This window comes from Ipomoea nil, unplaced genomic scaffold (genome assembly GCF_001879475.1).
Source record: "Ipomoea nil cultivar Tokyo-kokei standard unplaced genomic scaffold, Asagao_1.1 scaffold2975, whole genome shotgun sequence".
Taxonomy (NCBI): Eukaryota; Viridiplantae; Streptophyta; class Magnoliopsida; order Solanales; family Convolvulaceae; genus Ipomoea; species Ipomoea nil.
Genome location: NW_017619403.1, coordinates 1,532,501 through 1,556,602, shown reverse-complemented (window position 1 = coordinate 1,556,602; position 24,102 = coordinate 1,532,501). Strand labels below are relative to the sequence as shown.

The 24,102-nt window shown below is 32.8% G+C and overlaps 4 protein-coding genes across 4 annotated transcripts in view; 2 read left to right on the top strand and 2 right to left on the bottom strand.

The window, feature by feature from the left end:
- Positions 1-318: 318 nt before the first annotated feature.
- On the bottom strand, positions 319-1,043 carry LOC109163049. The gene is made up of 2 exons (XM_019311770.1): positions 1,012-1,043; positions 319-868 (listed from the first exon to the last, which is right to left on the bottom strand). The coding sequence occupies exons 1-2, from the start codon at positions 1,041-1,043 to the stop codon at positions 319-321; spliced, it is 582 nt and encodes a 193-aa protein (XP_019167315.1).
- A 5,401-nt stretch (positions 1,044-6,444) lies between these two features.
- On the top strand, positions 6,445-8,387 carry LOC109163048. The gene is made up of 3 exons (XM_019311769.1): positions 6,445-6,628; positions 6,698-7,178; positions 7,214-8,387. Exons 1-3 carry the CDS (start codon positions 6,445-6,447, stop codon positions 8,385-8,387), a joined length of 1,839 nt encoding a protein of 612 aa, XP_019167314.1.
- Positions 8,388-16,243: 7,856 nt separating this feature from the next.
- On the top strand, positions 16,244-21,124 carry LOC109163160 (beta-glucosidase 44-like). Its single transcript, XM_019311904.1, has 10 exons — positions 16,244-16,497; positions 17,621-17,679; positions 18,812-18,887; positions 19,176-19,247; positions 19,333-19,420; positions 19,516-19,768; positions 19,932-20,265; positions 20,346-20,377; positions 20,462-20,564; positions 20,648-21,124. Exons 1-10 carry the CDS (start codon positions 16,254-16,256, stop codon positions 20,923-20,925), a joined length of 1,539 nt encoding a protein of 512 aa, XP_019167449.1. The 5' UTR covers positions 16,244-16,253; the 3' UTR covers positions 20,926-21,124.
- The window catches only part of LOC109163157 (exonuclease 1), a 3,759-nt gene continuing 716 nt past the window's right edge, over positions 21,060-24,102 (bottom strand). Inside the window, exons 4-12 of the mRNA XM_019311901.1 lie at positions 24,067-24,102; positions 23,184-23,228; positions 22,945-23,094; positions 22,720-22,834; positions 22,531-22,631; positions 22,290-22,387; positions 22,104-22,196; positions 21,675-21,895; positions 21,060-21,592 (exon numbers count right to left, since the gene is read on the bottom strand). The exon at positions 24,067-24,102 is cut by the window's right edge and continues 43 nt beyond it. Of these exons, the coding sequence (XP_019167446.1) occupies positions 21,162-21,592; positions 21,675-21,895; positions 22,104-22,196; positions 22,290-22,387; positions 22,531-22,631; positions 22,720-22,834; positions 22,945-23,094; positions 23,184-23,228; positions 24,067-24,102 (1,290 nt within the window). The 3' untranslated portion in view covers positions 21,060-21,161. The remainder of the gene's footprint in view (positions 21,593-21,674; positions 21,896-22,103; positions 22,197-22,289; positions 22,388-22,530; positions 22,632-22,719; positions 22,835-22,944; positions 23,095-23,183; positions 23,229-24,066) is intronic.

Here is a 24,102-nt window from a genome sequence, read left to right as displayed (position 1 = left end):
CCCTTATATTAATTAAATTCAATGTTGAATTTTTTTTTAGCTAAAATGGTACTTTTGAGTAGTTATTTTGTAGTACAAATATATGTGGGTTCATTTTCGATTTGGATTAGATCAAAGTAGATTTGCACTCTCCGTGATAAGACGAAGAATTTGATATATTGTATACTCAAAATGGATAATAGGTGAATGAGAAATTGATTCTCAAAGTAAACATATTTCAGATAATTAAGTCAAAATTACAAAGAAATGCTAATTATGTTTAGCACTAGACGAGTTGTTAATCAAGCACTCGGTGTTTTTTTTTTTCAAAGGTAAAACTTAATTCATAAAATCAACCGACAAACAGTCAACAAGAAAAGGGGGAGGGATATCAACCCATTCCCCGCAACCTAACTCAGAAACGGCTTCCCGCGCAACAAGGTGGGCAGCACGATTTGCAGATCGCTTTACAGAAGAGAACACTACATTATGAAGCATAGAAGTAGCTACTTTAATATCATCTACTAAACTATCAAACGATGAATGAAAATATGTAGCATGAATAGCATGGAAAACAATTTGTGAATCAGTTTCGACATCCACCTCCCCCAGCTCCAAGTCCTTGAGCCAACTTAGAGCCTCCCGGATAGCATATGTCTCAGCCTCATTTACATTGAAACATCCCCTCATGTTTAGACCTTTAGTAGCAAGAAATCTACCCTCCTCATCCCGAAGAATCCAACCCATGCCCATACAATTATTAGCATAATCAAAGGCCGCATCCATATTTACCTTCAACTTGCCCGGTGACAGTTTCCTCCATTGCACACTAGCGTCCGGGTGAGCTAGGGAATGAGAGGCATGCGCTGACTCCTTTGCATTCTTCCAACTGTACCAATAGGATAGAATCAGATGTAAAATTGTATCCATAACAAAGGAAATGCCTTTCCAGACATGCTTATTCCTACTATTCCAAAGATCCCAACAAACCATTACAAACTTAGTGAGGAGACCACAGTCAAAAGCTCTTACGCATGCGACAACCCAATCGGCAATATTCTCATCTTCATGAGCCACCACTGGTATCCCGAGCACTCGGTGCTTTATTTAACAACTCGTGATTTTAATTTAATTTGTTAAGCTAATTAAGCTTAAGTATGGTTGATTAAGCTTTAAAGTTTAATTAAGCCTAATTGCTTAATGCTGGCAGCACGAGTTGTTAAGCTTTGAAGAGCTTGATTTGAATTTGGGATATTGGCATTAATTCGGTGCTGTGGATGGTGTGACGATTCGGTGTGCACGAGTCAGTGCTATATGCATCGATTCGTGCTGTATTGTTTTGGGGCTTTTGCATTATTCGAGTGCGATTATTGATCTCAATTTGAAAAAATTTTAGTTTGTATGGACTTATTGGTCACTCAGGTGATTTGAAAGAGATTAATAGATTATTATGGTTGGTATGAATTAATTGTATATTAATTTCGTGACCGTTGATATTATTACGATAATAAGCATGATCGTTTTAAACGTTATAATCCTATTATTAAATTGAATTTATGTTGGCTTATGTGCGATGAATATGCTATTTCATTCCTCTCTTCCGTACTGTTGGCGAAATAGTTTCGTACTCTAGATTGAAACTCTCAAAATGTTCATTCTTGTTTTTTTCTCTCCACGTACTCTGAACTCTTTTGCTACGAAGAAAATTTTTTGCCAACATCTTCTATAAATTCATACGAAGCGCTCAACTTGTGTTCTAGTTCGCCGGGTTTTGGGTTTGAGTACTCAAACACCAAAGTCGTAGTCTGTTTTATCTTGGGAGACTGACGCCACAACGCTCCTAGCACCCTCGGGATGTGGCGAATCGGTTTTAAGGAGAGTGTGTGTACACACGACTCAGATTTCTATTTCTTCTTGTGTTGGGTTAAAACCTCAAGTTAGAAACTCTTTCTCTTTCTCTCGTTTTATATATATATATATATATATATATATATATATATATATATATATATATATATATATATATTTATTTATTTATTTATTTATTTATTTATTTATTTATTTATGGTGTTTGTACCAAAAATTGATTGGAATTAATTTTCTACAAATTAAATTCGATTTTTGTATAAATATATATTTTATATATGTTTTGTGTATCGACTTATTCACAATATCCAACCTTCACAAGACTTAATAGTAAATTCACACGATTGCCAAAGACTTGTAATCGAGCGGCATAATTGTGGCTCTCCCAAATGAGAGGTCACAGATTCGAACCCTAGTGGAGACATTGACTCAACATGTTGAAAATGGAAATTTATATAATGATGGAGATCAATGTTTAATAGATACGCTCTGGAACCAATATAGTTTTGAGTATATATATCTCAAAGATATACAAAAAGAGTTAATTCCACCAGATGTCCTTTGTTTTTTGTGACAATTTAAAATTTAGTCTCAGACTATCGTTTCTGTCATTTAACATCCCAAACTATTATTTTTTAGACATTTTTAGTCATTCTCATGACTTTTCCTAAATTTCTATTTTTAGTAAGAGCATTTTTGTCTTTTCATATTTTTCTTTTGTTATTTTTCCGATTTCAACCCGTTTAATTGGTTTAGAACTTTAGGTAACCTCTGATTTTTAGTAATCATACTTTTCAACCGATTTTTAGTAAAGTCCTAAACCAATTAAACAAGTTCAAACTGGAAAGATAACAAAAGAAAAATATGAAGGGACAAAAATGCTCTTGCTAAAAATAGAAAAAGTGATGAGAAAGACTAAATGTGTTCATAATTTAATAGTTTGGTTAAATGAAAATAACGATAATCTATGACTAATTTTTTTTTTTTGAAAGCTACTGGTTCTATTCTTACTAAAACACAAAGAACCAATAACGCCTCCATTAAGGCTTGAACTCATAATCTTTCAAATGAAAGTCTAACCCGAGTACCATTAAACCATATAGTCATAGTCACAATAATCTATAACTAAATTTGAAATTGTCACCAAAGACAAAGAACCTCTAATAGTACGATACTTCGAGCAGTACAAACGAAGAGTACTTTCTCACTTGAGAAAATTCGAATGTAACTTGAACTTACTCAAATCAAGTCTCTACTCAAAATAATATAAAAAACATAACCACTAATTTTTGTCAATTTTTCAACATTTATATTTAAAGATTTTATGCTGATTCCTAAATACATTACTTGGTTACGGTTTGATATTAAATTGAAAATGATTACTTTTACTTGATAATGCAGAATATTATTATTAAAATATTTCCGTTACATTTTTAATTTTTATTTCATTGTTTAAAATTGTGAAAGATTTATGACATAATTATGATTTGATGTATTATACTGTATAATATTATTGTGGAAAATTAAAATGCATGTAATGATCTGACCAATTCCTTTTCCATTTTAGTTAATTATGGATCATTTTTATTTTCAGTCAATTATTAATATTCATTTCCTTTTTCAATTAACCTAACTTCAATTTCTTTTTTTTTTTTCTGTTGAATAAAGAATTGTCAAAAATATTATTGGCAAAAAGGATAATTGAAAACACAGATTCAATTGTCTCCCAGTCAAACTACAAGCATCATTCAAATCCTAATCTAATTGGGACTTGTCTCCCAGTCAAACTACAAGCATCATTCAAATCCTAATCTAATTGGGATTTATACTTTAACTAGGATCGTGATCAAGTATCACCTATTTAAGAAAGACTCTTAGAAGAATAGAGGCAGCGATTTTACCCGAATCATCTGACCGAGTGCATACAGATATATTGAGAGAAAGAGAGTCTATCACTTTGGAGTAGTACGAGAGTTTAGGTTACAATAGATTATGAGAGTTTGTGAGATCTATTGTGTAAAGTTTTCTTCTTCCTATACTCTGTACTTTTGAAATTGCTCATAGTGAATTTAGGCTAATTCTCAATTTGAGAAGTGCCTCGCAGATTAGGGTTTTCACCCAAACTGCGTTACAATTTCCCGGTGTTACAAACATACGTTACAACATTACTGTGTGTGTTGCTCCTTATATTTTTTCAATTGGTATCAGAGCGGGCTGCTAAAACTGCTAGCAGGATCCTACACCACCCAAAGGAACAACACAATGAATTTTCCCAGAGAAGGTTTATCAAGCAGCAGACCACCAGCTTTAAACAGTGCAAATTACTCTTATTGGAAGGCTAGAATGAGAGTATATATTATGTCCCAAGGTGAAAGAGTATGGAGATCAGTAGAAGAAGGTTGGGTGCCACCTACCAATGAACAAGGAGAAAAGAAACTTAAAAGGGAGTGGTCTGAGGAAGAAATCAAAGAAGCTGACTTTAATTCAAAAGCCATGAACTCTATTTATGGAGCAGTAAGTGAAGAAACATTCAAACTAATATCAAACACTGAAATAGCCAAAGAAGCTTGGACAATCTTATGCAATCATCATGAAGGCAATACTATTGTCAAACAATCAAAACTACAGATGATCCAGACTCAATTTGAAACCTTGAAAATGGAGGAAAACAAAAATATCACACAATTCAATGCAAAGATCCTCGACATAGCCGGAGCAGCATATAATTTAGGAGAACCCTTTCCCGAACCAAAATTGGTCAAAAAGGTACTCAGATCTTTACCTGAAAGGTTCCTCATGAAAGTCACTGCCATGCAAGAAGAGCTACAACAATTCGAAAGAAATGAAGTATGGGAACTTGTCCCTGCACCAGACAACTCTAACATCATAGGAACAAAATGGATCTACAAAAATAAAACTGATGAAAGGGAAAATATAGTGAGAAATAAAGCCCGACTTGTAGCACAAGGATACACTCAAGAAGAAGGAATCGATTTTGAAGAAACCTTTGCCCCAGTTGCTAGGATAGAATCCATACGCCTTCTCCTCGCCGTAGCATGCATCCTAAAAATCAAACTTTACCAAATGGACGTGAAAACAGCATTCCTGAATGGATATATAAAAGAGGAAGTGTACGTATTCCAACCCAAAGGGTTTGAAGATCCATTCCATCCTAACCATGTCTATAGACTAAAGAGAGCCTTATATGGTTTAAAACAAGCTCCACGGGCTTGGTATGAAAGGTTAACACAATTCCTACTCTCAAAAGGATACAATAGAGGAAGCGTTGACAAAACATTATTTGTCAAACACTACAAAAGTGACATCATCATAGCACAAATCTATGTTGATGATATAGTATTTGGATCATCCAGAGAGACCTACAAAGATGAATTCATTCGTCACATGAAAAGCAAATTTGAAATGAGCATGGTTGGAGAGCTCAGCTACTTTCTAGGTTTGCAAATAAAACAACTGGAAGAAGGAATCTTCATCTCACAAAGTAAGTATGCAAACAATCTTGTCAACAAATTCGGTCTAAAAGAAAGCAAAGTTGCCAGAACACCTGTTGCAACATCCGACAAAATTGCCAAAGATACAGAAGGAAAAGATGTAGAACAAAAACTATATCGTAGCATAATTGGTAGTCTACTATATTTAACTGCCAGTAGACCAGACATTTGCTACGCAGTAGGCATATGCGCCAGATATCAATCATCTCCTAAAGAATCACACATGAAAATTGTGAAGAGAATTATCAAGTACATCAAAGGAACATCTGATCTAGGAATATGGTACTCCTTTGACACAAACAAATATCTATCAGCATACTGCGATGCAGACTGGGCAGGCAACATGGATGACAGAAAAAGTACTACTGGAGGATGTTTCTTACTTGGAACAAATCTAGTCTCTTGGATAAGTAAAAAACAAAATTCAATATCACTATCAACTGCAGAAGCTGAATATATAGCTGTTGGAAGCTGTTGCACTCAATTGTTATGGATGAAACAAATGCTAGAAGACTATGGAATCAGTCAAGCAAAAATGACAGTATATTGTGACAACAAAAGTGCCATAGATATTTCAAAAAATCCAGTCCAACACTCACGTACTAAACACATTGACATACGACATCACTTCATCAAAGAACTAGTAGAGGAAGAAATCATTACCATGAGGCACATCAACACAGAAAATCAACTTGCAGACATAATGACAAAAGGATTGGACGGAAATAAATTCATAAGACTAAGGTCTGAAATTGGACTGTGTAGAATTAACTAAACTCTACTCTTTTTTCTTGTTTTATATAATAGTTTTTGTTTTTCATATATTATTTTCTATATAAAAAAAAAAAAAAAAAAGGTTACGAATGACAAACCGGGCCAACCCATGAATGCCATAATCTGAATCCGGATCTCAGCCCAATAGCCCATGTTATGAATCCGGTTCAAAATCCAAAATATCACTTCCGGGTCCGATTGCAATCCCACTCCTCTGTCCTGTCCATCACCATCCACGATCACCACCACTATCGCCATCCACGACCACCACTCATGTCGATCATCTTCTTCATCACTCACCAATCTCAGAACTATGAAGAAATCAAGAGGTTCCAAGATGCCGAAAGGAAAGAAATCATCCCGTCGGCCACCACGACGAGGAACCCCTGCCATCAGCAAAGATTCTCCACTCGATCAGCCACAACACTCGGAGGATATAGTCATGGATCCAGTACCAATCACGCAGATACCTTTCGAAGACATCTACTCTCAACCAGGTAACTCATCTCCCCCTCTCGAATCACCCCTAGATGATAACCCACTTGCATAATCAAACCTGATTGCAGAAACAGAACCGACTGGTTCAGAGGGTATATTTGGGGAATTGATAGTTGACCTAGACAAAATCATACACCAACAAAGTGAAAACTTAGTGCCACAAGAAAAACTCCCTACAAATGAGGAAGAAATTAGGGAATCAGAATCTAACCCAGAAACTAGGGTTACAAATTCAGACACAGTTGACAGCTTTGAAAAAGAGCTAGACAATATTTCTACTGAATTAAGAGTAGAAGGCCACGAAACAAGTCCAAATGAAACTAATCCTGATGAATTCCTAAGAAAAAGAAGAAGAGTGGATCCGTATGAAGGAGCTGACCCCAGAGCTAAAAGACCATGTGATTTTCCAATCTCTGTGGGGCCTCCAAGAAGGACACCTAACATCCCACCTCCAAGGATGACTAGGACTGCTAAAAGAAAACAAAAAGAAGTTGATGATGACTGGGAAAATAGTAAAGAATGCCAGAATGAAAGGTCCAAAAGCCCCAGGTAAATGTCTCAAAGAATCAGGGCAAATCACGAAGGAAGTTCACATCAAAGGAAAAGGGAAAACAAACAGCAGAAATAGATGTTGAAACCACACTTCCAACACCCGATCTGCCACAACCTCTCAACAACCAGTTCCAGGATAAAGCTTCAAGCAATATGTGGCACAAAACCTCACAACGAAAAATCATCCCTCAAAAGCTGGTCAATCTGGAGAACCTTAAAGATGGAGAACACATCATAGAACTCCTAGCTCAAGGAAAGTTGCTTGACACAGTCACAAAGATTGAACCATTTGAAGAAAAAATGATTCATGAATTTTATAGCAATCTCAAAAAGGAATCATCAGTCTCATCAAGTCCTTTGTATGAAAAAATTTACCTAAGAGGAAATTACTATGACTTTTCCCCAGATGTTATAAACACCTGCTACAACACCTATGAACAAGATTATCAATTCAATCATAATGGGGACATCATAGCCCAGGAGATCACAGCAGGAAATGTAGTCCTTGAAAAGAAGAAGATCAAAGCTGCCTGCCTGACAAGCAAATATGCAATCCTACAGAAAATAGCTCTGGCAAACTGGATGCCTTCCTTACATGAGAACACTGTGAAATGGAGCTTGGCAGAATTATTATACAAAGTTGGGAAAAAGATCAAAATCAGCTATGGAGAACTGGTACATCAACAAATCATGAATCTAGCTGAAATCAAATCTCCCAAAGCCTCTCTAATCTTTCCAAACCTAATCCAAACCATCCTCACCAAACAAGGACTGAAGACTACCAAGAAGAATCTCCAACAGATCAAAACCCTGAATGTGTCTGTTAAACTGAAAAAGGGATTTCATCAAAATGACCTGAAAACCACAAGTCCAGAAGATGACCCCATGAACACTGATATGCTTCAAAAATACTTCCAGAAAAGACTCAATGAGCTTAATACATCTGAAAGGTACATAAAGCAGAGACAGTTGGAAATCCAAGAAGAGAAAGTTGAAGTACTCAAATGGCTTACAGCCTTAGGAGCAAACAATAAAGAAGAGCCTGATAAGAAAGCTGAAAAATCCCAAGAAGTAAATGCTGATGAAGAAGAATCTGAAGGAGAGACTGAAAAGTCCCAAGAAGATGATGCAGAAAATCAAGAAGGAAGCCAAGAAGAAGAACAGGCTGTTGGAACCCCAGAAGCAACATCCTCTGACTCAGACTGAACTTGTCAAATGTTTTTGTCAAAAATAGGGGGAGATGAATCCTGATGATGATGACTGCTTATGACTGCTTACTATTATGATGATGACTGCTTATGACTGCTTACTATTATGCTTTTTGATACTGCTTGATACTGATACTACCAAGACAATCTTTTTGACATCTGCCTGTCTTTTGTGCTCTGTCTTACTATTAAAGTAGCATGCTAATGTAACTGCAATAGCAAATGACTATGTGCATCATTAGAAAGACTATCTTTTGTGTTCTGTCTTACTATCAAAATAGCATACTAATGTAATTGCAATAGCAAATGACTATGTGCATTATTAGGAAAAACTGCCTAGGTTACTAATCCTTGGACTAAGACAGTTTAAAGACTTGACAATATCACCAATCACTTCAAATCAAAACTACCACTTGAAGATTGTGATAAGCAGACTACTAGAAAGCAAGGACTAAGGGGGAGATATTCAAGAAAATCAGGAATCAAAGTTTTTGCCAAAAATATTGACAAAGGGGGAGATTGTTGAATAAAGAATTGTCAAAAATATTATTGGCAAAAAGGATAATTGAAAACACAGATTCAATTGTCTCCCAGTCAAACTACAAGCATCATTCAAATCCTAATCTAATTGGGACTTGTCTCCCAGTCAAACTACAAGCATCATTCAAATCCTAATCTAATTGGGATTTATACTTTAACTAGGATCGTGATCAAGTATCACCTATTTAAGAAAGACTCTTAGAAGAATAGAGGCAGCGATTTTACCCGAATCATCTGACCGAGTGCATACAGATATATTGAGAGAAAGAGAGTCTATCACTTTGGAGTAGTACGAGAGTTTAGGTTACAATAGATTATGAGAGTTTGTGAGATCTATTGTGTAAAGTTTTCTTCTTCCTATACTCTGTACTTTTGAAATTGCTCATAGTGAATTTAGGCTAATTCTCAATTTGAGAAGTGCCTCGCAGATTAGGGTTTTCGCCCAAACTGCGTTACAATTTCCCGGTGTTACAAACATACGTTACAACATTACTGTGTGTGTTGCTCCTTATATTTTTTCATTTTCATTTTTAATTTTCAGTGAATTATTAATATTCATTTTTATTTCCAATTTACCTAATTTTCATTACATTTTTAATTGATAATGTAGAATATTATTGTGAAATATTTATGTTCCTTTTTTAAAATCTTTATTTTTTTAATTTACCTTTACTATTTACTGTTGTTTGGGCAGGAAATCAAGTAAATATGATTTTTGTTTTTAATTATAGTATAGATTTGACCGTGAGGTTGTAGCATATATATATATATATATATATATATATATATATATATATATATACTAGTTTTTTTACGCGCATTGCGCGATTGGGATAATGTCCAATGTTTTTTTTTAAATAAGTACTTTAAAGTATATCAAGACAAGATTATATTGGAATTGTTCATGCATAGATAATTGAATGTTAAATTTGCGTATTTAAATAGGCAATTCTAAGTGTACAAATGCAAGATAATAAAGTCAAGATTGATTATAATTGTCAATAAAATAATTGTATAGGTATGGTTGAAACCAAATACGGGACATAAGGGAGAAAAAAATAAAAATTGGGGCATAAAATATTAAATATATACTAATATTGAAGAGCTAACTGTTGATTGCCAAACAAGGACATTGCGAGATAGTTTCATATTTCAATTTGTTGTGTGATTTGAATACCCTTTTTGTCAATAAATCTCCCAAGTAGTTAATATGATTGGCTTAATTTTATTTTTTATTTTTTTAATTTTTTAATTTTTTAATTTTTAAAAAACAATTATTATTATTATTATTATTATTATTATTATTATTATTATTATTATTATTATTATTATTATGTATACCCTTAGGTCATTTTATATGTTAATCTAAACAGCTAATTTTTTCAAATATCTTTTTACCAACCGTTGATATAATTCGCTGGTCAAATTTACTAATATAGTCCGTTAACGCTAACTGCTAACTGCTGATTGTCAAACAAGGACATTGCAAGGTAGTTCTCACTTCAATTTATTGTGTGATTTGAATACCCTCTTCTTTGTCAACAAATATCTCAAGTAGTTAATATGATTGGCTTTATTAATTATATTTTTATAATATTTTCATGGTATTAATAAAATACTTGGTAAATAAATATATAGCATTATTTTGTATTATAACTTTGATATTTAATTAAAAAATAGTGCACAATAAAGATAATAGACAATGTACACTACTGAAAATTATGGAATTTCCGACCACCTGAAAGTGATCTTAAATCAAGTCGAAAGCCTTGTTCCGACCACTTTGGTATCCGGAAAAACCTTTGTTGCTATTTCCGGCCACTTTTTGGACTTTTTGGTATCAACTTAATTTAAGATCATTTTCAGGTGGTCGGAAATTCCATAATTTCCAGTAGTTGTAGTAAATATAATCAATTGATGAATTTGAATGTAAAGAATTTTTACATTGGAGAAATATAAGGACAATATAACTAATAAAATTATTTCTCTTAATTAATTTATTGATAATGAATATTTTTTTAATAAAGATATTGTAGGAATAATATAGCGAATATAATCAATTGATGAATTTGAATGTAAAGAATTTTTATATTGGAGAAAAATAAATACAATATAACTAATGAAATTATTTCTCTTATTTAATTTATTGATAATGAATAATTTTTTTGAATAAAGATTTGTAGACACATAATTCTAAATTAAAGAAATGCATATGTATTATTTTTTGTTGTAGCTACTAAATTATTATTTAATTTAATAAGAGTACTAATTATGCCAACTTTGATTGGGATGAGGTTCGAACCCAAGACCTTTCTTATTGAAATCAATGAGTAAGTTAAAGGTGAACTAACAGAAATTAACGGAAAAGATAATATTTAACGGAAAAGTTAACGGATAATCATATTCATTAAGGATAAATTAGGAAATTTTAAGGAAAAATTAAAATCTGATCAATCTGAATCATTCATTTGATTACAAAATTTAACCGCCATTTTTTCTACCCATTATAGGCCTAACTCTCTTGGGCTCTTATTATTATTCTAGATTGTATATTATATATATATATATATATATATATATATATATATATATATATATATATATATATATATATGAATTGGTTATATTATAAATTGTTTAAATTGGTTATATAGGATTATGTTAGTACGTGAGAGCATTGAATATGGAAACAATATTACCAGGATTTTAGTTAATTTCTGTTTTACATTTGCTTACAAAATAAGTTGTATGAAATTAGTTGGTGATAAACATCCAAAAATTCTACACGGTAATATCATACATAATATTGCGAATTATGCTATTATGTTATTACCTAATTAATTAATTTTTTCTACACGGTATTATAAATACGTAAAAAAAAATACGGAGAATTTTCAAACAATAATGTAATCAAAAATATTATTATATTATAGAATATAACTAATATGTCTTTTCTATATGATTATAACTAATATGTCTTTTCTATATGATATTATGTTATTACGTTATTACGTTAATACGTAAATATGGAAACAATATTACCAAGATTTTAGTTAATATCCATTTTACATTTGCTTACAAAATAAGCTTTATTAAATTAGTTGATAAAAATACAGCTACACATGAAAGATGAATTCAATCTAAAAATGACAGTTTATAGTTTTGTATATGCGCATGTACACATAAGGATGATGAGTTTTTTTCATATAAAGATAAGATAGTACTGATGTAGGTTGATTATTTATAATGTATCTGGAACTCTAGAAGTAAAATTTGAGTTCTAAGATCATATAGGGCACTCTTTAATCCTAAATCAATAAATAATTAGTTATATACACATTTAGTAGTACCAATGTTATTACTAATACTTTATATATATATATATATATATATATATATATATATATATATATATATATGCAGTATTGAACCTTTAATGTGAGATAAGAAAGAAATAATTAGTTAAATGATGTCTTCATTTGGATGCACTGAGACTATTACAATGCTCCATCACTTTGCAAACATGTACAACTTTGGCTTTATTTTATACTTTAGATTATACTTTGCTTATTCTTTGGATTTTAAAAAATGGACAATCATAAATAAAATATGTACAAAAATAAATGATAATGATTAAGACATAATAAATTTACATTTCCAGAAAATCACAAAACTCTGTAAACCCTGATTGAAAAGGAGCTGTGTATCAGAAATTACATATCTTGACATAACCGGCTAATCAAAAAGAACATTCGTTACTTGTCCTTATTCAAACACTTTCAAATATAAAGAAAAATTAAAACATTTGTGTTAAGATTAACTCTTCGTATCATTCTTAACTCTACACAATTGCATAAGGACAATCATAGGATTTGCAAGGTCAGAATTTAAAAAAGGAATAAGGGTCAAATATGTCATCGAACTGCACACAATAATGCAATTAGGCCATTGAACCTAAAAAACCAACAATTGGGTCCCTAAATTAACAAATTTCAAACAATTCTTCCAATTTGAAGATTTCCAACAGGTCAACAGGTCATCCTCCCTTAATTATTTTTTAAAAAATAAATTTTAAAAATTAATTATTAAAAAAAAAAAAAAAAAACTCCGGCCGGTTTCTTCTACTATTCTAGCCAAACATTAGTGCCCTGTATGCATTAGTGCTCTCCTTCTGAACCTCCCTCCATTGCAGATCAATCAAAGCTCACAGCGCCAAGATTTGTATCGCAGGAGCAAGTGCTAGGGCTAAATAGCCCCACCGCCAAAGATTCTTCTACCGTGACAGCGAAGAATGCATAAAAGCAAGAAATTTCTAGGCGCATCAGCATAAATAATACTCGGTAACTACATAAATCTATACTGGGGAAGAAATTATAGAGGATTAAAAGAATAATAGTGGAATAACAATAATAATTATTAAGAGAAGAAAACAAAACAAGAACGAAATTGAATGGTAGAAACATATGAACACAACAGTGGAAGCAGTCCCTTCTCTTGTTCGTTACAAGAAATCCCATTTTTCTTCTTCTATTATACGAAGAAACCGGCCGGAGAACTGTTTTTTTTTTTAATAGTTAAATTTTTAAGATTTATTTTTTAAAAATAATTAATTTGGAGAATGACCTGTTGAAAACCTTCAAATTTGAAGAATTGTTTAAAATTTATTCGTTTAGGGACCCAATTGTTGGTTTTTAAAGTTCAGTGGCCTAATTGTATTATCATGTGCAGTTCGATGGCATATTTGACCCTTATTCCTTTAAAAAATAAAAAAATAAAAATAAATAAAAAGGTTTCAACTCTTGGTATATGTTGATCTCACACTGTAGCCTTCAATTGATTGTCCCTGTAAACAAGTAAACTACTTAATAAAAAATACATATACAAAATACAATAAAAATAACAAAATTAGATAATTTACTTTGTATCAACCTACAATTAGAAAATCAGTAAGTTAAGAAGGCTTCCCTGCAATGATCTTATCCAATGGGGAGTATATCTCAACGACCATACCAATAACGTCAAACATGTTAATAAATAAAAATAAATAAATAAAAAAGAATTCAGATGTAGATTAAAGTTGTAAATGAAACTTACCAACGAACTGTTTATCATCTATAGACTTCAAAGATGAAAATGATTTCAATAAATAAATTTGTCTAGGAAAGTTGTCATTTTTTTTATTCTTTAACAAAAATAGCATAGTTGAATTACAACATAAAATAATGAGTGCATTTTTGTAAATATAGAAATGACTTATCACCATAAAATTTTTAATGGCATCAACTTTTCATTCTTTGAAAAGAATACAGTACTTACCCGTTACCAACATGCTCCCTTGGTATATGAGCATGAAGTTCCCTACAATGGAGTAAAAAAGAAAAGTGTTGTTTTGCAATTTATTTTTGCAATATAGGAAGCAACTTTGTAATGCATCTTTTTCCCAATTTCATATACAACACGAGTTCTAGAAAATAGCAAAATTGAAAAAAAAAATACTATTTAATCGTGAAATATGCACTCTCTAGATTTTATGGAATCACTCCTCTTTCTCTATGGGACTTCATATAGGTGCACACCAATCACCATCTAATAGCTTTGAAATTCTTCAATGGAGGAATATCCTAGGCAAGGATAAATATTGGAGGCGTAGAAAAAAAAAAGCAAAATTGAAAGAAAAAAAGTACCTCTTGATCGTGAAACATGCACTCTCTAGATTTTATGGAATCACTCAATTTTCTCTATGGGACTTCATATAGGCCAGGTGCGCACCAATTGCAGCCTAATAGCTTACAAGTCTTTAATGGAAAAATATCCTGAGCAAGGATAAACATTGGAGTCGTAACAGTTGTATATTAGTATACATATCTATATCTCTAAATATAATTTCTCAATATAAATAAATGAATATAAAAAAAAAAAGATATTACCAATTAATAGATTTACCAATAAGGTTAATACGTGAATATGTAAACAATATTATGAATTAATAGATTGTATTTAATTTCTATTTTACATTTGGTCACCAAATAAGTTTTACTACAAAAGTTTGAGCAGGAAAATGAAATATATATATATATATATATATATATATATATATATATATATATATATATAGAGAGAGAGAGAGAGAGAGATATGGGATCATATGAGAACATGTGCTTAGGTGAGAACGTGAGAACACATCATGTGCATCCATCTAATATTTTTTAATGGTCTAGATTAGATTAAGTGTGTGCGAACGCGCATTAAATGTGTGCAAACACATTAAATCGCGTTTTGCACACATTTAATGCGCGTTCGCACACACTTAATTTAATCTAGACCATTAAAAAATATTAGATGGATGCACTATATATATATATATATATATATATATGTGTGTGTGTGTGTGTGTGTGTGTGTGTGTGTGTGTGTGTGTGTGTGTGTGTGTGTTGCGATCATATAATGATTATATTAGGTAATGAATTATATATTTCCATATTTGTTGGCGACTTGGATAAGTTCGAGTAATTAATTAGGAATATGATTTTGCGAAAAGTAAAAAAGTAATTTCAAGTTAGAATCGCTGGATTCAATTTTTCAAATAATTAAAAATATGTAAATTTTATTTAATTAATTTTTTATCATTTATTTTCCTTTGTTGCTAGTCAGCGACTCAGCGGCAATGATATATTGAACTTTTAAAAAAAATATTAAAAAAAAAAAAACTGATGCCAACCCAAATATTTGAAATAACATTTCAATAAATTGAATTTTTATGTTTCCATAGTAATACCATTAACTAATTTTTCAAACTGTTTTTTTTTTCAATAAAAACATTTTATGAAATTATTTTTAAAAAATTAAATTACTGAAAAAACATTAAAAAATCTATTATACCTTATTTGGTTGGATGGAAAAAAAAAATTCAAGAAAGTCAATTTTCTAAAAATTGAGAAAAATGTTATTTTCTCTTGTTTGGTTCAATTATTATATATGTGTACGGGGAATCAATGTTTTGGTCCCTCAATTGTTTTTCAATTGTCAAACTAGGTTTTAATTTTCAATTTCAACTAATTTAATTCTTTGATTATTTAAAATTTTGACAATTAAATTTCAAAGACAAATTTGATTAAATTTTAAAAATGTGAAAATCACCATTTTATTCCACGAAAGAGTTTCATTGATGAAATCTTAAACAATTCGAAGATTAAATTGACAGTTAAAAAATAATCAAGGGACTAAATCGGTAATTAACTCACATTTCCTTCTTATAAATACGCACCTAAATCCCCATCACACCGTACTCATTCTGTCTCCTCATTTTCCAATGACAGTAAAAAACATGACGACTACAGCCACGTGGCTCTTCCTGCTACTATTAATTTCCACTGCGACTGAAATTCAGTCGGAGGTGTCGCCGGAGACTACTGCTCCGGCGGGGTTCGACACCGGAGGGCTGAGCCGAGCAAGTTTCCCCAAGGGCTTCATGTTCGGAACCGCGACCTCCGCTTACCAAGTGGAAGGTGCCGCCGGGAAAGAATACGGCCGTGGACCTAGCATTTGGGACACTTTCATCAAAGTTCCCGGTAAATTATCTTCCTTCTCCGATCCATTTTTACCTTCTTAGATATGGCTCCTGCGCCATGCAGATGGAGAAAAATCACACTCATTACTAGAGGGTGTGCATTAGTAAATTTGTTTTGTAATTTTAACTATAAAATATTTGAATTTTTGCCCTCTTTGTTTGAGCCCGTCAGATATGAATAATGATTTTTTTTTTCTTGGGGTTCTTTACCAATTAAGATTTGACATAAATAATATGTCCACTTTAAACATAAACTGTTACTATATTTCTTATTGAGTTAATACCCAAAGTCGTCCTCGACTATAGTGGTTTTTCTCAATTTCGTCCTAAATGACTTTGGTGACCTAATATCGTCCCAGACTTTTGTGTTTCGCTCAATTTAGTCCTCCATTTTTTATTCCGTCAAATTGGTGTAAAATAAAGGGACAATTCAGTAATTTCAATATTGATCTCTCTTTATTTTCAACTTGTGAAGTGCGAAATTCCTCTTTCTTGTACGAATTACACCCAGAATTACTCCCGGACCTGCAAATCAAATTTTATATTCGCAGTTTTATGAGTAATTCTGTGAGTAATTCGTAAAAAAAAAAGGGATTTCGCAGTTCACATGTCTATGAGTAAAGAGATGCCAATATTAAAATTACTTAATTGTGTATTTATTTAACACCAAATGGACAGAATAACAAATGAGGGACTAAATTGAGCAAAAACACAAAAGTCTGGGACTAAATTGCGCGAAACACAAAAGTCTGGGACGATATTAGGTTACCAAAGTTATTTAGGACGAAATTGAAAAAAACCACTATAGTTAAGGACGATTTTGAGTATTAACTCATTTCTTATTTTGTTAGATTGTTGTGGCCTTGTGGGGACATATAATTAATGATTTTAGTAGGGAAAATATAAATCTTTTCAATTGATCGAAATTGTGTTGAAATAGATTTAACTAAAATTTTAAAATTATAAGTATTTTGTACTTAGATGGCATATAATGACTTTTTTCATGTGATAGGTCATGAGATCAAGACTCAGTGGAGGTATTGTGACTCTGTGTAGTCAGTCGCATTAAAAAAAAAACTAAAATTTTAAAAAGTGTTTATAATTACTTGGTTTGATATGAACAGGACGTGAGCCCAACAATGCGACAGGAGAGGTGTCTGTGGACCAGTACCATAGATATAAAGTAAGTCCATTATATGCTATACCATTTATAGTCTTCTACAAAAATCTTATTTACTCCGTATCATCATTTCAACTATTATTTTTTTCAAATAATGATTGATGAAAAAAATATATAAAATAATATCACCTTTCTATTTAAATTGTTTTATTTATAAAAAAATTTAAAATAAATTGTCACCTATAAATCTATGACCAAAATAAAATTAATTTAAATATTAAAAAAAAAAACAATCAAAAGATGCCCACCGACATGCGATACATTTTTCCTTTTCCCAATTCTTAATATGAATTAATTTAATGTTGGACCACATTGTGTCTTCTAGCTTCGACCCCCATGACAAAATTTAATTATTATCTAATTAAAAGATTTTTAAACTCGAAAATTAATCAATCCATTTACAATATGTAAATTAATTTTCGTCCTATTTGATAAACTTAACATTATAAATCAAGATTTGATGAAAAATTCCACTATATATATATATATATATATATATATATATATATATATATATATATATATATATTTATTTATTTATTTATTTATTTATTTATTTATTTATTTATTTATTTACAATGTGAAAAATGAGAGAAAAAAATGATATTCTAACCATATTGGAAAAAAAAAAAAAGTGGTATTTAATAAATATATATCTCTTCTCTTTCACTTAAAAAAGACAACAATAAAACTATAAAAGGTATGATTTTAAAAACTAAATTTTATTAACAATTCTACCATATTTTTCCTTGTAATGACTCAATTAGTAATTGTATCATTGTAATTACATTTTCAAACCAAAAAATAAAATAAAATGTATTAGTAGTTCACTCAAAATAGAGTTGTGTTACATTTTCCTTGCAATTCTTATTTCTCACATGTCAATATTGACATATTGTATTGAACTCTTTTTTATTTAATTATTATTACATGAAGACCTTTTATGATATATATATATCTAATTAACTTGCAACAAGCTCAATACTTTGTGGTCGAGTGACATCAAACTATATATTTTAGATTAAAATGTCATAAATATGATCTTTTTGTGATGGGATTAGCCAATTAATATAACGAGTTTTTAGCATTATATTTTTCCTTAAAAACACTATGGTGGTATTATTTTTGTGTGCAGGAAGATATTGATTTGTTGGCCAATCTCAACTTTGAAGCTTACCGTTTCTCAATTTCATGGTCCAGGATATTCCCTAGTAATCTCAATTTCCCATCAACTTTTTTTTCCCCCAATAAGTTCCTATATCTGCATTTTTAGAAGAAGAAAAAAAAAAAAAAAAAAAAATCTATCAATGAACTTGTGGTTTAGTGATACGAAATGCCTCCCCCAAATTGGAGGTCATGGGTTTATCGCCCCAGTGGGGACGATATTGACTCTTTATGCTTCAATAGATTGAGAAAGTATATATGAACAAATACTACTTTGTAACAGAGTTAGTAGTACTCAAAAAACTGATTAACTAAAGCTTTTATTCAAACTATAGATGGAACTGGCAAGGTGAACTGGCAGGGAGTTGCTTACTACAATAGGTTGATCAATTACATGCTCAAAAGAGGTATATTTTTTCGCGATTTTTAATGATTTCCTAGAAAAAATAATAATCATGAATTTAACTTGTGTCTTGTTTGAATGTGTTGCAGGCATTACCCCCTATGCTAACCTCAACCACTATGATCTTCCTCAAGCACTCCAAGATAGGTACAATGGCTGGCTGGACCGACAAGTCGTGTAAGTCTAAGATCTCTGATCTTTCCACATTGTTTTACTATGATCATGTTTTGTTTTGCCTGGAATTTAGGATTGGAATCTGGGATTTTGTGCAGGGAAGACTTTGCTGATTATGCAGAGTTCTGTTTCAAGACGTTTGGTGACAGAGTGAAGAACTGGTTTTCGTTCAATGAGCCGAGAGTGGTGGCTGCCCTGGGGTACGACAATGGGTACTTCGCGCCCGGGAGGTGCTCCCAGCCGTTTGGCAACTGCACCGAGGGGAACTCTGCCACCGAGCCTTACATTGTCACTCACAATCTCCTCTTGTCCCACGGGGCAGCTGCTCAGAGATATCGCGCTAAGTATCAGGTAATTGAAGCATGTGCTCCATCTCAACTAAAAGCTTAAGCTGGTAGTTGGATTGCACATTAATAGTTATATGCTCACACAGGTGAGGCGGGATTGGGAATGTCTCCCTTGTATGTGGTGATTTTCGTCGAGAAACTTACTTGAAATTGAAATGGAATTGCAGGCTAAGCAGAAGGGGAGATTTGGGATTCTCCTGGATTTTTCGTGGTATGAACCCCTGACAAGATCAAAGGCTGACAATTATGCTGCTCAGAGGGCTAGAGACTTTCATTTGGGCTGGTTTTTGCATCCCATTGTGTATGGGGAATACCCGAAAACCATGCAAAACATCGTAGGCAAAAGGCTCCCCAAGTTCACACCCGACGAGGTTAAGATGGTTAAAGGATCAATCGATTACGTTGGCATAAACCAATACACAACTTACTATATGTATGAGCCACATAATACCAAGCCACCAGTCCCCGGCTACCAGAATGACTGGAACGTCGGGTTTGCTTGTAAGATTACTGCCCTCTTTTCCCAGTTTTTTTTCGTCCTATTTGCATGGTCATCTGATTTTATGATATTTCTCGTGCAGATGAAAAAAACGGAGTGCCAATTGGTCCGAGGGTATGTTGAACAAAACTATATATCCATTTTATCTGCTAAAACTAAACCTTATTATGAATCCTGGTTTGATTGAATAATCTATAGGCACATTCAGAATGGCTCTATATGGTGCCCTGGGGAATGTACAAGGCTGTGAGCTATGTGAAGGAGCGTTATGGAAATCCTACTATGCTTTTATCAGAAAACGGTAAACGAAAACAAAAAGCCATGGTGGTTTTGCAGACCAACTTAAACGAATCTGAAACGCTAACGCTTGTTCAATTTCTGCAGGGATGGACTATGCAGGCAATCTAACCTTTGCTGAATCTTATCATGACACAAAAAGGATCAACTATTACAAGAGTTACCTGATTCAACTGAAGAAGGCAATCGACGACGGGGCCAATGTGATAGGCTACCACGCCTGGTCATTGCTCGACAACTTCGAGTGGAGGCTGGGCTACACTTCGAGATTTGGCCTCGTGTATGTCGATTACAAGACCCTCAAGAGAGCTCCAAAGGAGTCGGCCTACTGGTTCCAATATATGATTCGTCAAAACAAGCATTAAGCTCTCCCTCCACCATAACGTCTTTTAGTTTGTCTCTTTCTTGGTTAGAACTGTATAAGCCCTGTAGCAGCAACTTCTGGACCTTGTGGTTTTAATAAAATCTGTTCTTTGCTAATTTTGCAAACTTGCAATTGCTCGCTGAAAAACGCCACTTGTTGGTTATCAAATCCTTAAACGAAATAATCCCAGAATGTTTTTTTTTAAAGAAAAGCCTTAAACAGCATAAAAAGTTTAAATTACACTCTAGAAAAGAAGTTTAGTATACTGCTTTTCTTGGTTACAGAACTTTGGGAATTAGTTCTCTTAACCTTCTTTTCACTTTTGCCTCTTCTATTTTCATCTGGCTTTTTAACAGCCTTAGAATTCACACTTCTCTGAGAATCTGGAGGGGTAAAGACTTCCAAGCTCTCAACCTCAGTTACCACCGAGACTTGTTCAGTAACGCTTTCTGTCTCATCCGGCTCAAATTCTGCAAAACATCGTTTTCTAAACGGGTTGTTATCAGGAACCTTCAATGCTTCACTTGGATTAGCCTTTTTATCTTCTTCAACCACCCCAGCATTTGAAGGGCTAAGTAACTTCCGAAGAGCTATAGCTTCAGCTAAATGCTTCTTCTCGTCAAGAAAAGGGATTTGATTCCATTCCGAAACTTGCTCCTGTTCCTCTACTGATAATTCAACCAAAAACATTATCATGTCACTTCACTAAAACATCTAAAGATTTTGTCACGAAGGAGAGTGGGTACTTACGTTTGGCTTCTTTTCTGAGTTTGTGAGAGGAAATGGCAACAAATCCACCCTTCCCAGAAGGAGAAGCAATTGAGTCTTTTGAAGGAAGTTTAACAGAAGCTCTGGTGGGATTTTTGAGATACAGATTACTTTCAGCACTGGGGAAGTGATCAAATGCTTCCATTGTACAAGGATCTAGCTTACCTTCAGCGATAGCAGTTGCTATAGAAGAAGGCATTTCCCTGGTTATGGTCAAGGATAAACTTTCACCAAAAGAAGCTAAAACACTAAAATTTTGCACCCCACATTCATCAGGCCTTTCAAATCTGACTATGCATAGCAGAAAAGGAAAAAAGCATCCCAAAATGAGGTTAAATGAAACACCCCATTTGTCATATAATGAGAAAAAGAAGATAAAACAGCTATCAAAGCTTAGTTTTTTAAGGATACGGCCCCAAGAAGTCGAGCTCTTCTTCAAGAGATTGCAGAAGTGCTTCTGGAATTGGCTTCATGTGTCTTATCTGCTTCAAAACAGTATCATATCTGCTTACCATGTAAAGAAGTACTTAATCAAAAGCCTATAAATAAAGCAGGACGGTTTAATTAAGAACCAACCACATTCTAGTTCACACATACATTCTGGCATGCTGAAAAACAGCGACTGCTTTGGTAAACGATCTCGAGTAATCTTCAGGCACTTGGCTGCCCTTCTCAAACTTTAACACGGAGAGAACCTGAAAATATATCACATTTAGAAATGGATGCTTAGTAAAGAGGCTATGGAGTATCAATCTACTACTTGAAAGCCTGCAACAAATTACACTGTTGCAGAGATAAAGCTATTATTTTTGAAGGAATAAAAGATAGATATGCTTACACGATCTAAGTTTCGATACTTGCAGACAAAATTATAAGCTTTTACAATTCCAATCCCCGGGATGGATGGAAGAAAATCACAACCAGCTAGAACACACATGCCTGAGAAAAACTCAGCAGTCTAAGTTCATAAGGAGATAAGATGATCAAAAGATAATCTAGCTAGTTGGATGTAGAATATGCAAGTCACCTGCAAACAAATCTTTACTGAAATTTATGAAAGACGGCTTCCCATCACCAGACTTTAAAACTTTGTCCAGCAAAACCTCTTCACCGTTGCCATAACGGTCCATTTTAAAGACAACCTGCACCCCAGCAAATAAAAATTCTGCAAAACATTAAATATTATAGAAAGGAATTCCTAGCTATTAAGAGAGCAGTAAACCTCCAATCAGAATTTTCGAGAAGTTCTTACAGCGGGGCAACCATAGGCCAGTAAGTCACTATCCTCTGATATAACTGCAGCAATTCCTCCTTTTTCTGCTTCAAGGCTAGACATATATGCTAACTGTGCATCAGCCTCATAAGGAGCCACCACAAATTCAATATTATCTGATCTCAAAATCTGTACAGGTAATCATTGGTACCATCAAACTTGTGCAGTCTGAATGATGTATACTGCTTAGAAAATGAGTGAAAATAGGGATTAAGTACCTGAATTAATTGATGTGCCATCAGTGGAGTGATGCTGATTGCCCTCTGCATATCAAAATTTAGGGGTCAAGAGTATTGAGAATATAACATATAAACATAAATGTGCAATCTCTATCTATCAACTTAGCTTTTCAATTGAGAACTTGAGATGGAGCACATGCTTTAATTTAGTATCAGAGTCAATATCATACCAAATGTTACAAACATAAATATGCAATCCAACTATAAGCTTAGACATGTTTCAATTAAGATAAATGCACAGTATCCTTCTAAATGATACAGATCCCATAGAATATAGCAATGTATCCCCAGAAATGCCAAAATGTGTATTTGGAAGATGTTAACATGGTAAATGTTTCCTTTTCAAGTATAAATTACATTTATCAGGAAAAACAAAGGAACACTTTAACCAAGTAGTCCAAGATTGATATGACACTTTTACATTTCTGGTGTTAGTGATTGACTAAGGCCTATTTGGTAACATAATTAGCTTATCAGTCATTTTTTGCTTATTTGATTACTATTAGCTACTTGACTTGGTTAAACAATCAATATAAGTGTTTGGATAATTAGCTTTTTGTAAAAGCGTATTGCTTCAAAATGCTAAAAATAAAAAAACAACTAAAAGCCTTTCGATTAGCTTTTTGAGAAAGTCATTTTGAATGTAATCAGCTATCAGCTAACAACTAAATACCAAACATTTTTCTACAATCAGCTAATGCTATCAACTAGTTAAAACCACTAACTCAATCAGCTAAAAACTATTTACCAAACACCCCCTAAATGCAGTTTTAATTAGTTCATAAAGACTAATTAAAAAGAAAAGACCTTGAAATGGTATTCAGCATAGACATGTAATGTGTAACCAATATAGGAATAATACCTGAAAGAGCTCAGAGGCACCATTAACATCACCTTC

Excerpts from the sequence above, each read along its gene's own strand:
- LOC109163160 (XM_019311904.1), top strand. The coding sequence starts at position 16,254 with ATGACGACTACAGCCACGTGGCTCTTCCTGCTACTATTAATTTCCACT. Across the intron at positions 19,248-19,332 it reads CAATTACATGCTCAAAAGAG|GCATTACCCCCTATGCTAAC; the intron begins GTATATTTTTTC and ends AATGTGTTGCAG. Across the intron at positions 19,769-19,931 it reads GATATCGCGCTAAGTATCAG|GCTAAGCAGAAGGGGAGATT; the intron begins GTAATTGAAGCA and ends ATGGAATTGCAG.
- LOC109163048 (XM_019311769.1), top strand. The coding sequence starts at position 6,445 with ATGAAGAAATCAAGAGGTTCCAAGATGCCGAAAGGAAAGAAATCATCC. Across the intron at positions 6,629-6,697 it reads AGACATCTACTCTCAACCAG|AAACAGAACCGACTGGTTCA; the intron begins GTAACTCATCTC and ends ACCTGATTGCAG. Across the intron at positions 7,179-7,213 it reads GAAAGGTCCAAAAGCCCCAG|GAAGTTCACATCAAAGGAAA; the intron begins GTAAATGTCTCA and ends CAAATCACGAAG.
- LOC109163049 (XM_019311770.1), bottom strand. The coding sequence starts at position 1,043 with ATGAGAATATTGCCGATTGGGTTGTCGCATGC. Across the intron at positions 869-1,011 it reads CCGATTGGGTTGTCGCATGC|TTGGAAGAATGCAAAGGAGT; the intron begins GTAAGAGCTTTT and ends CTATTGGTACAG.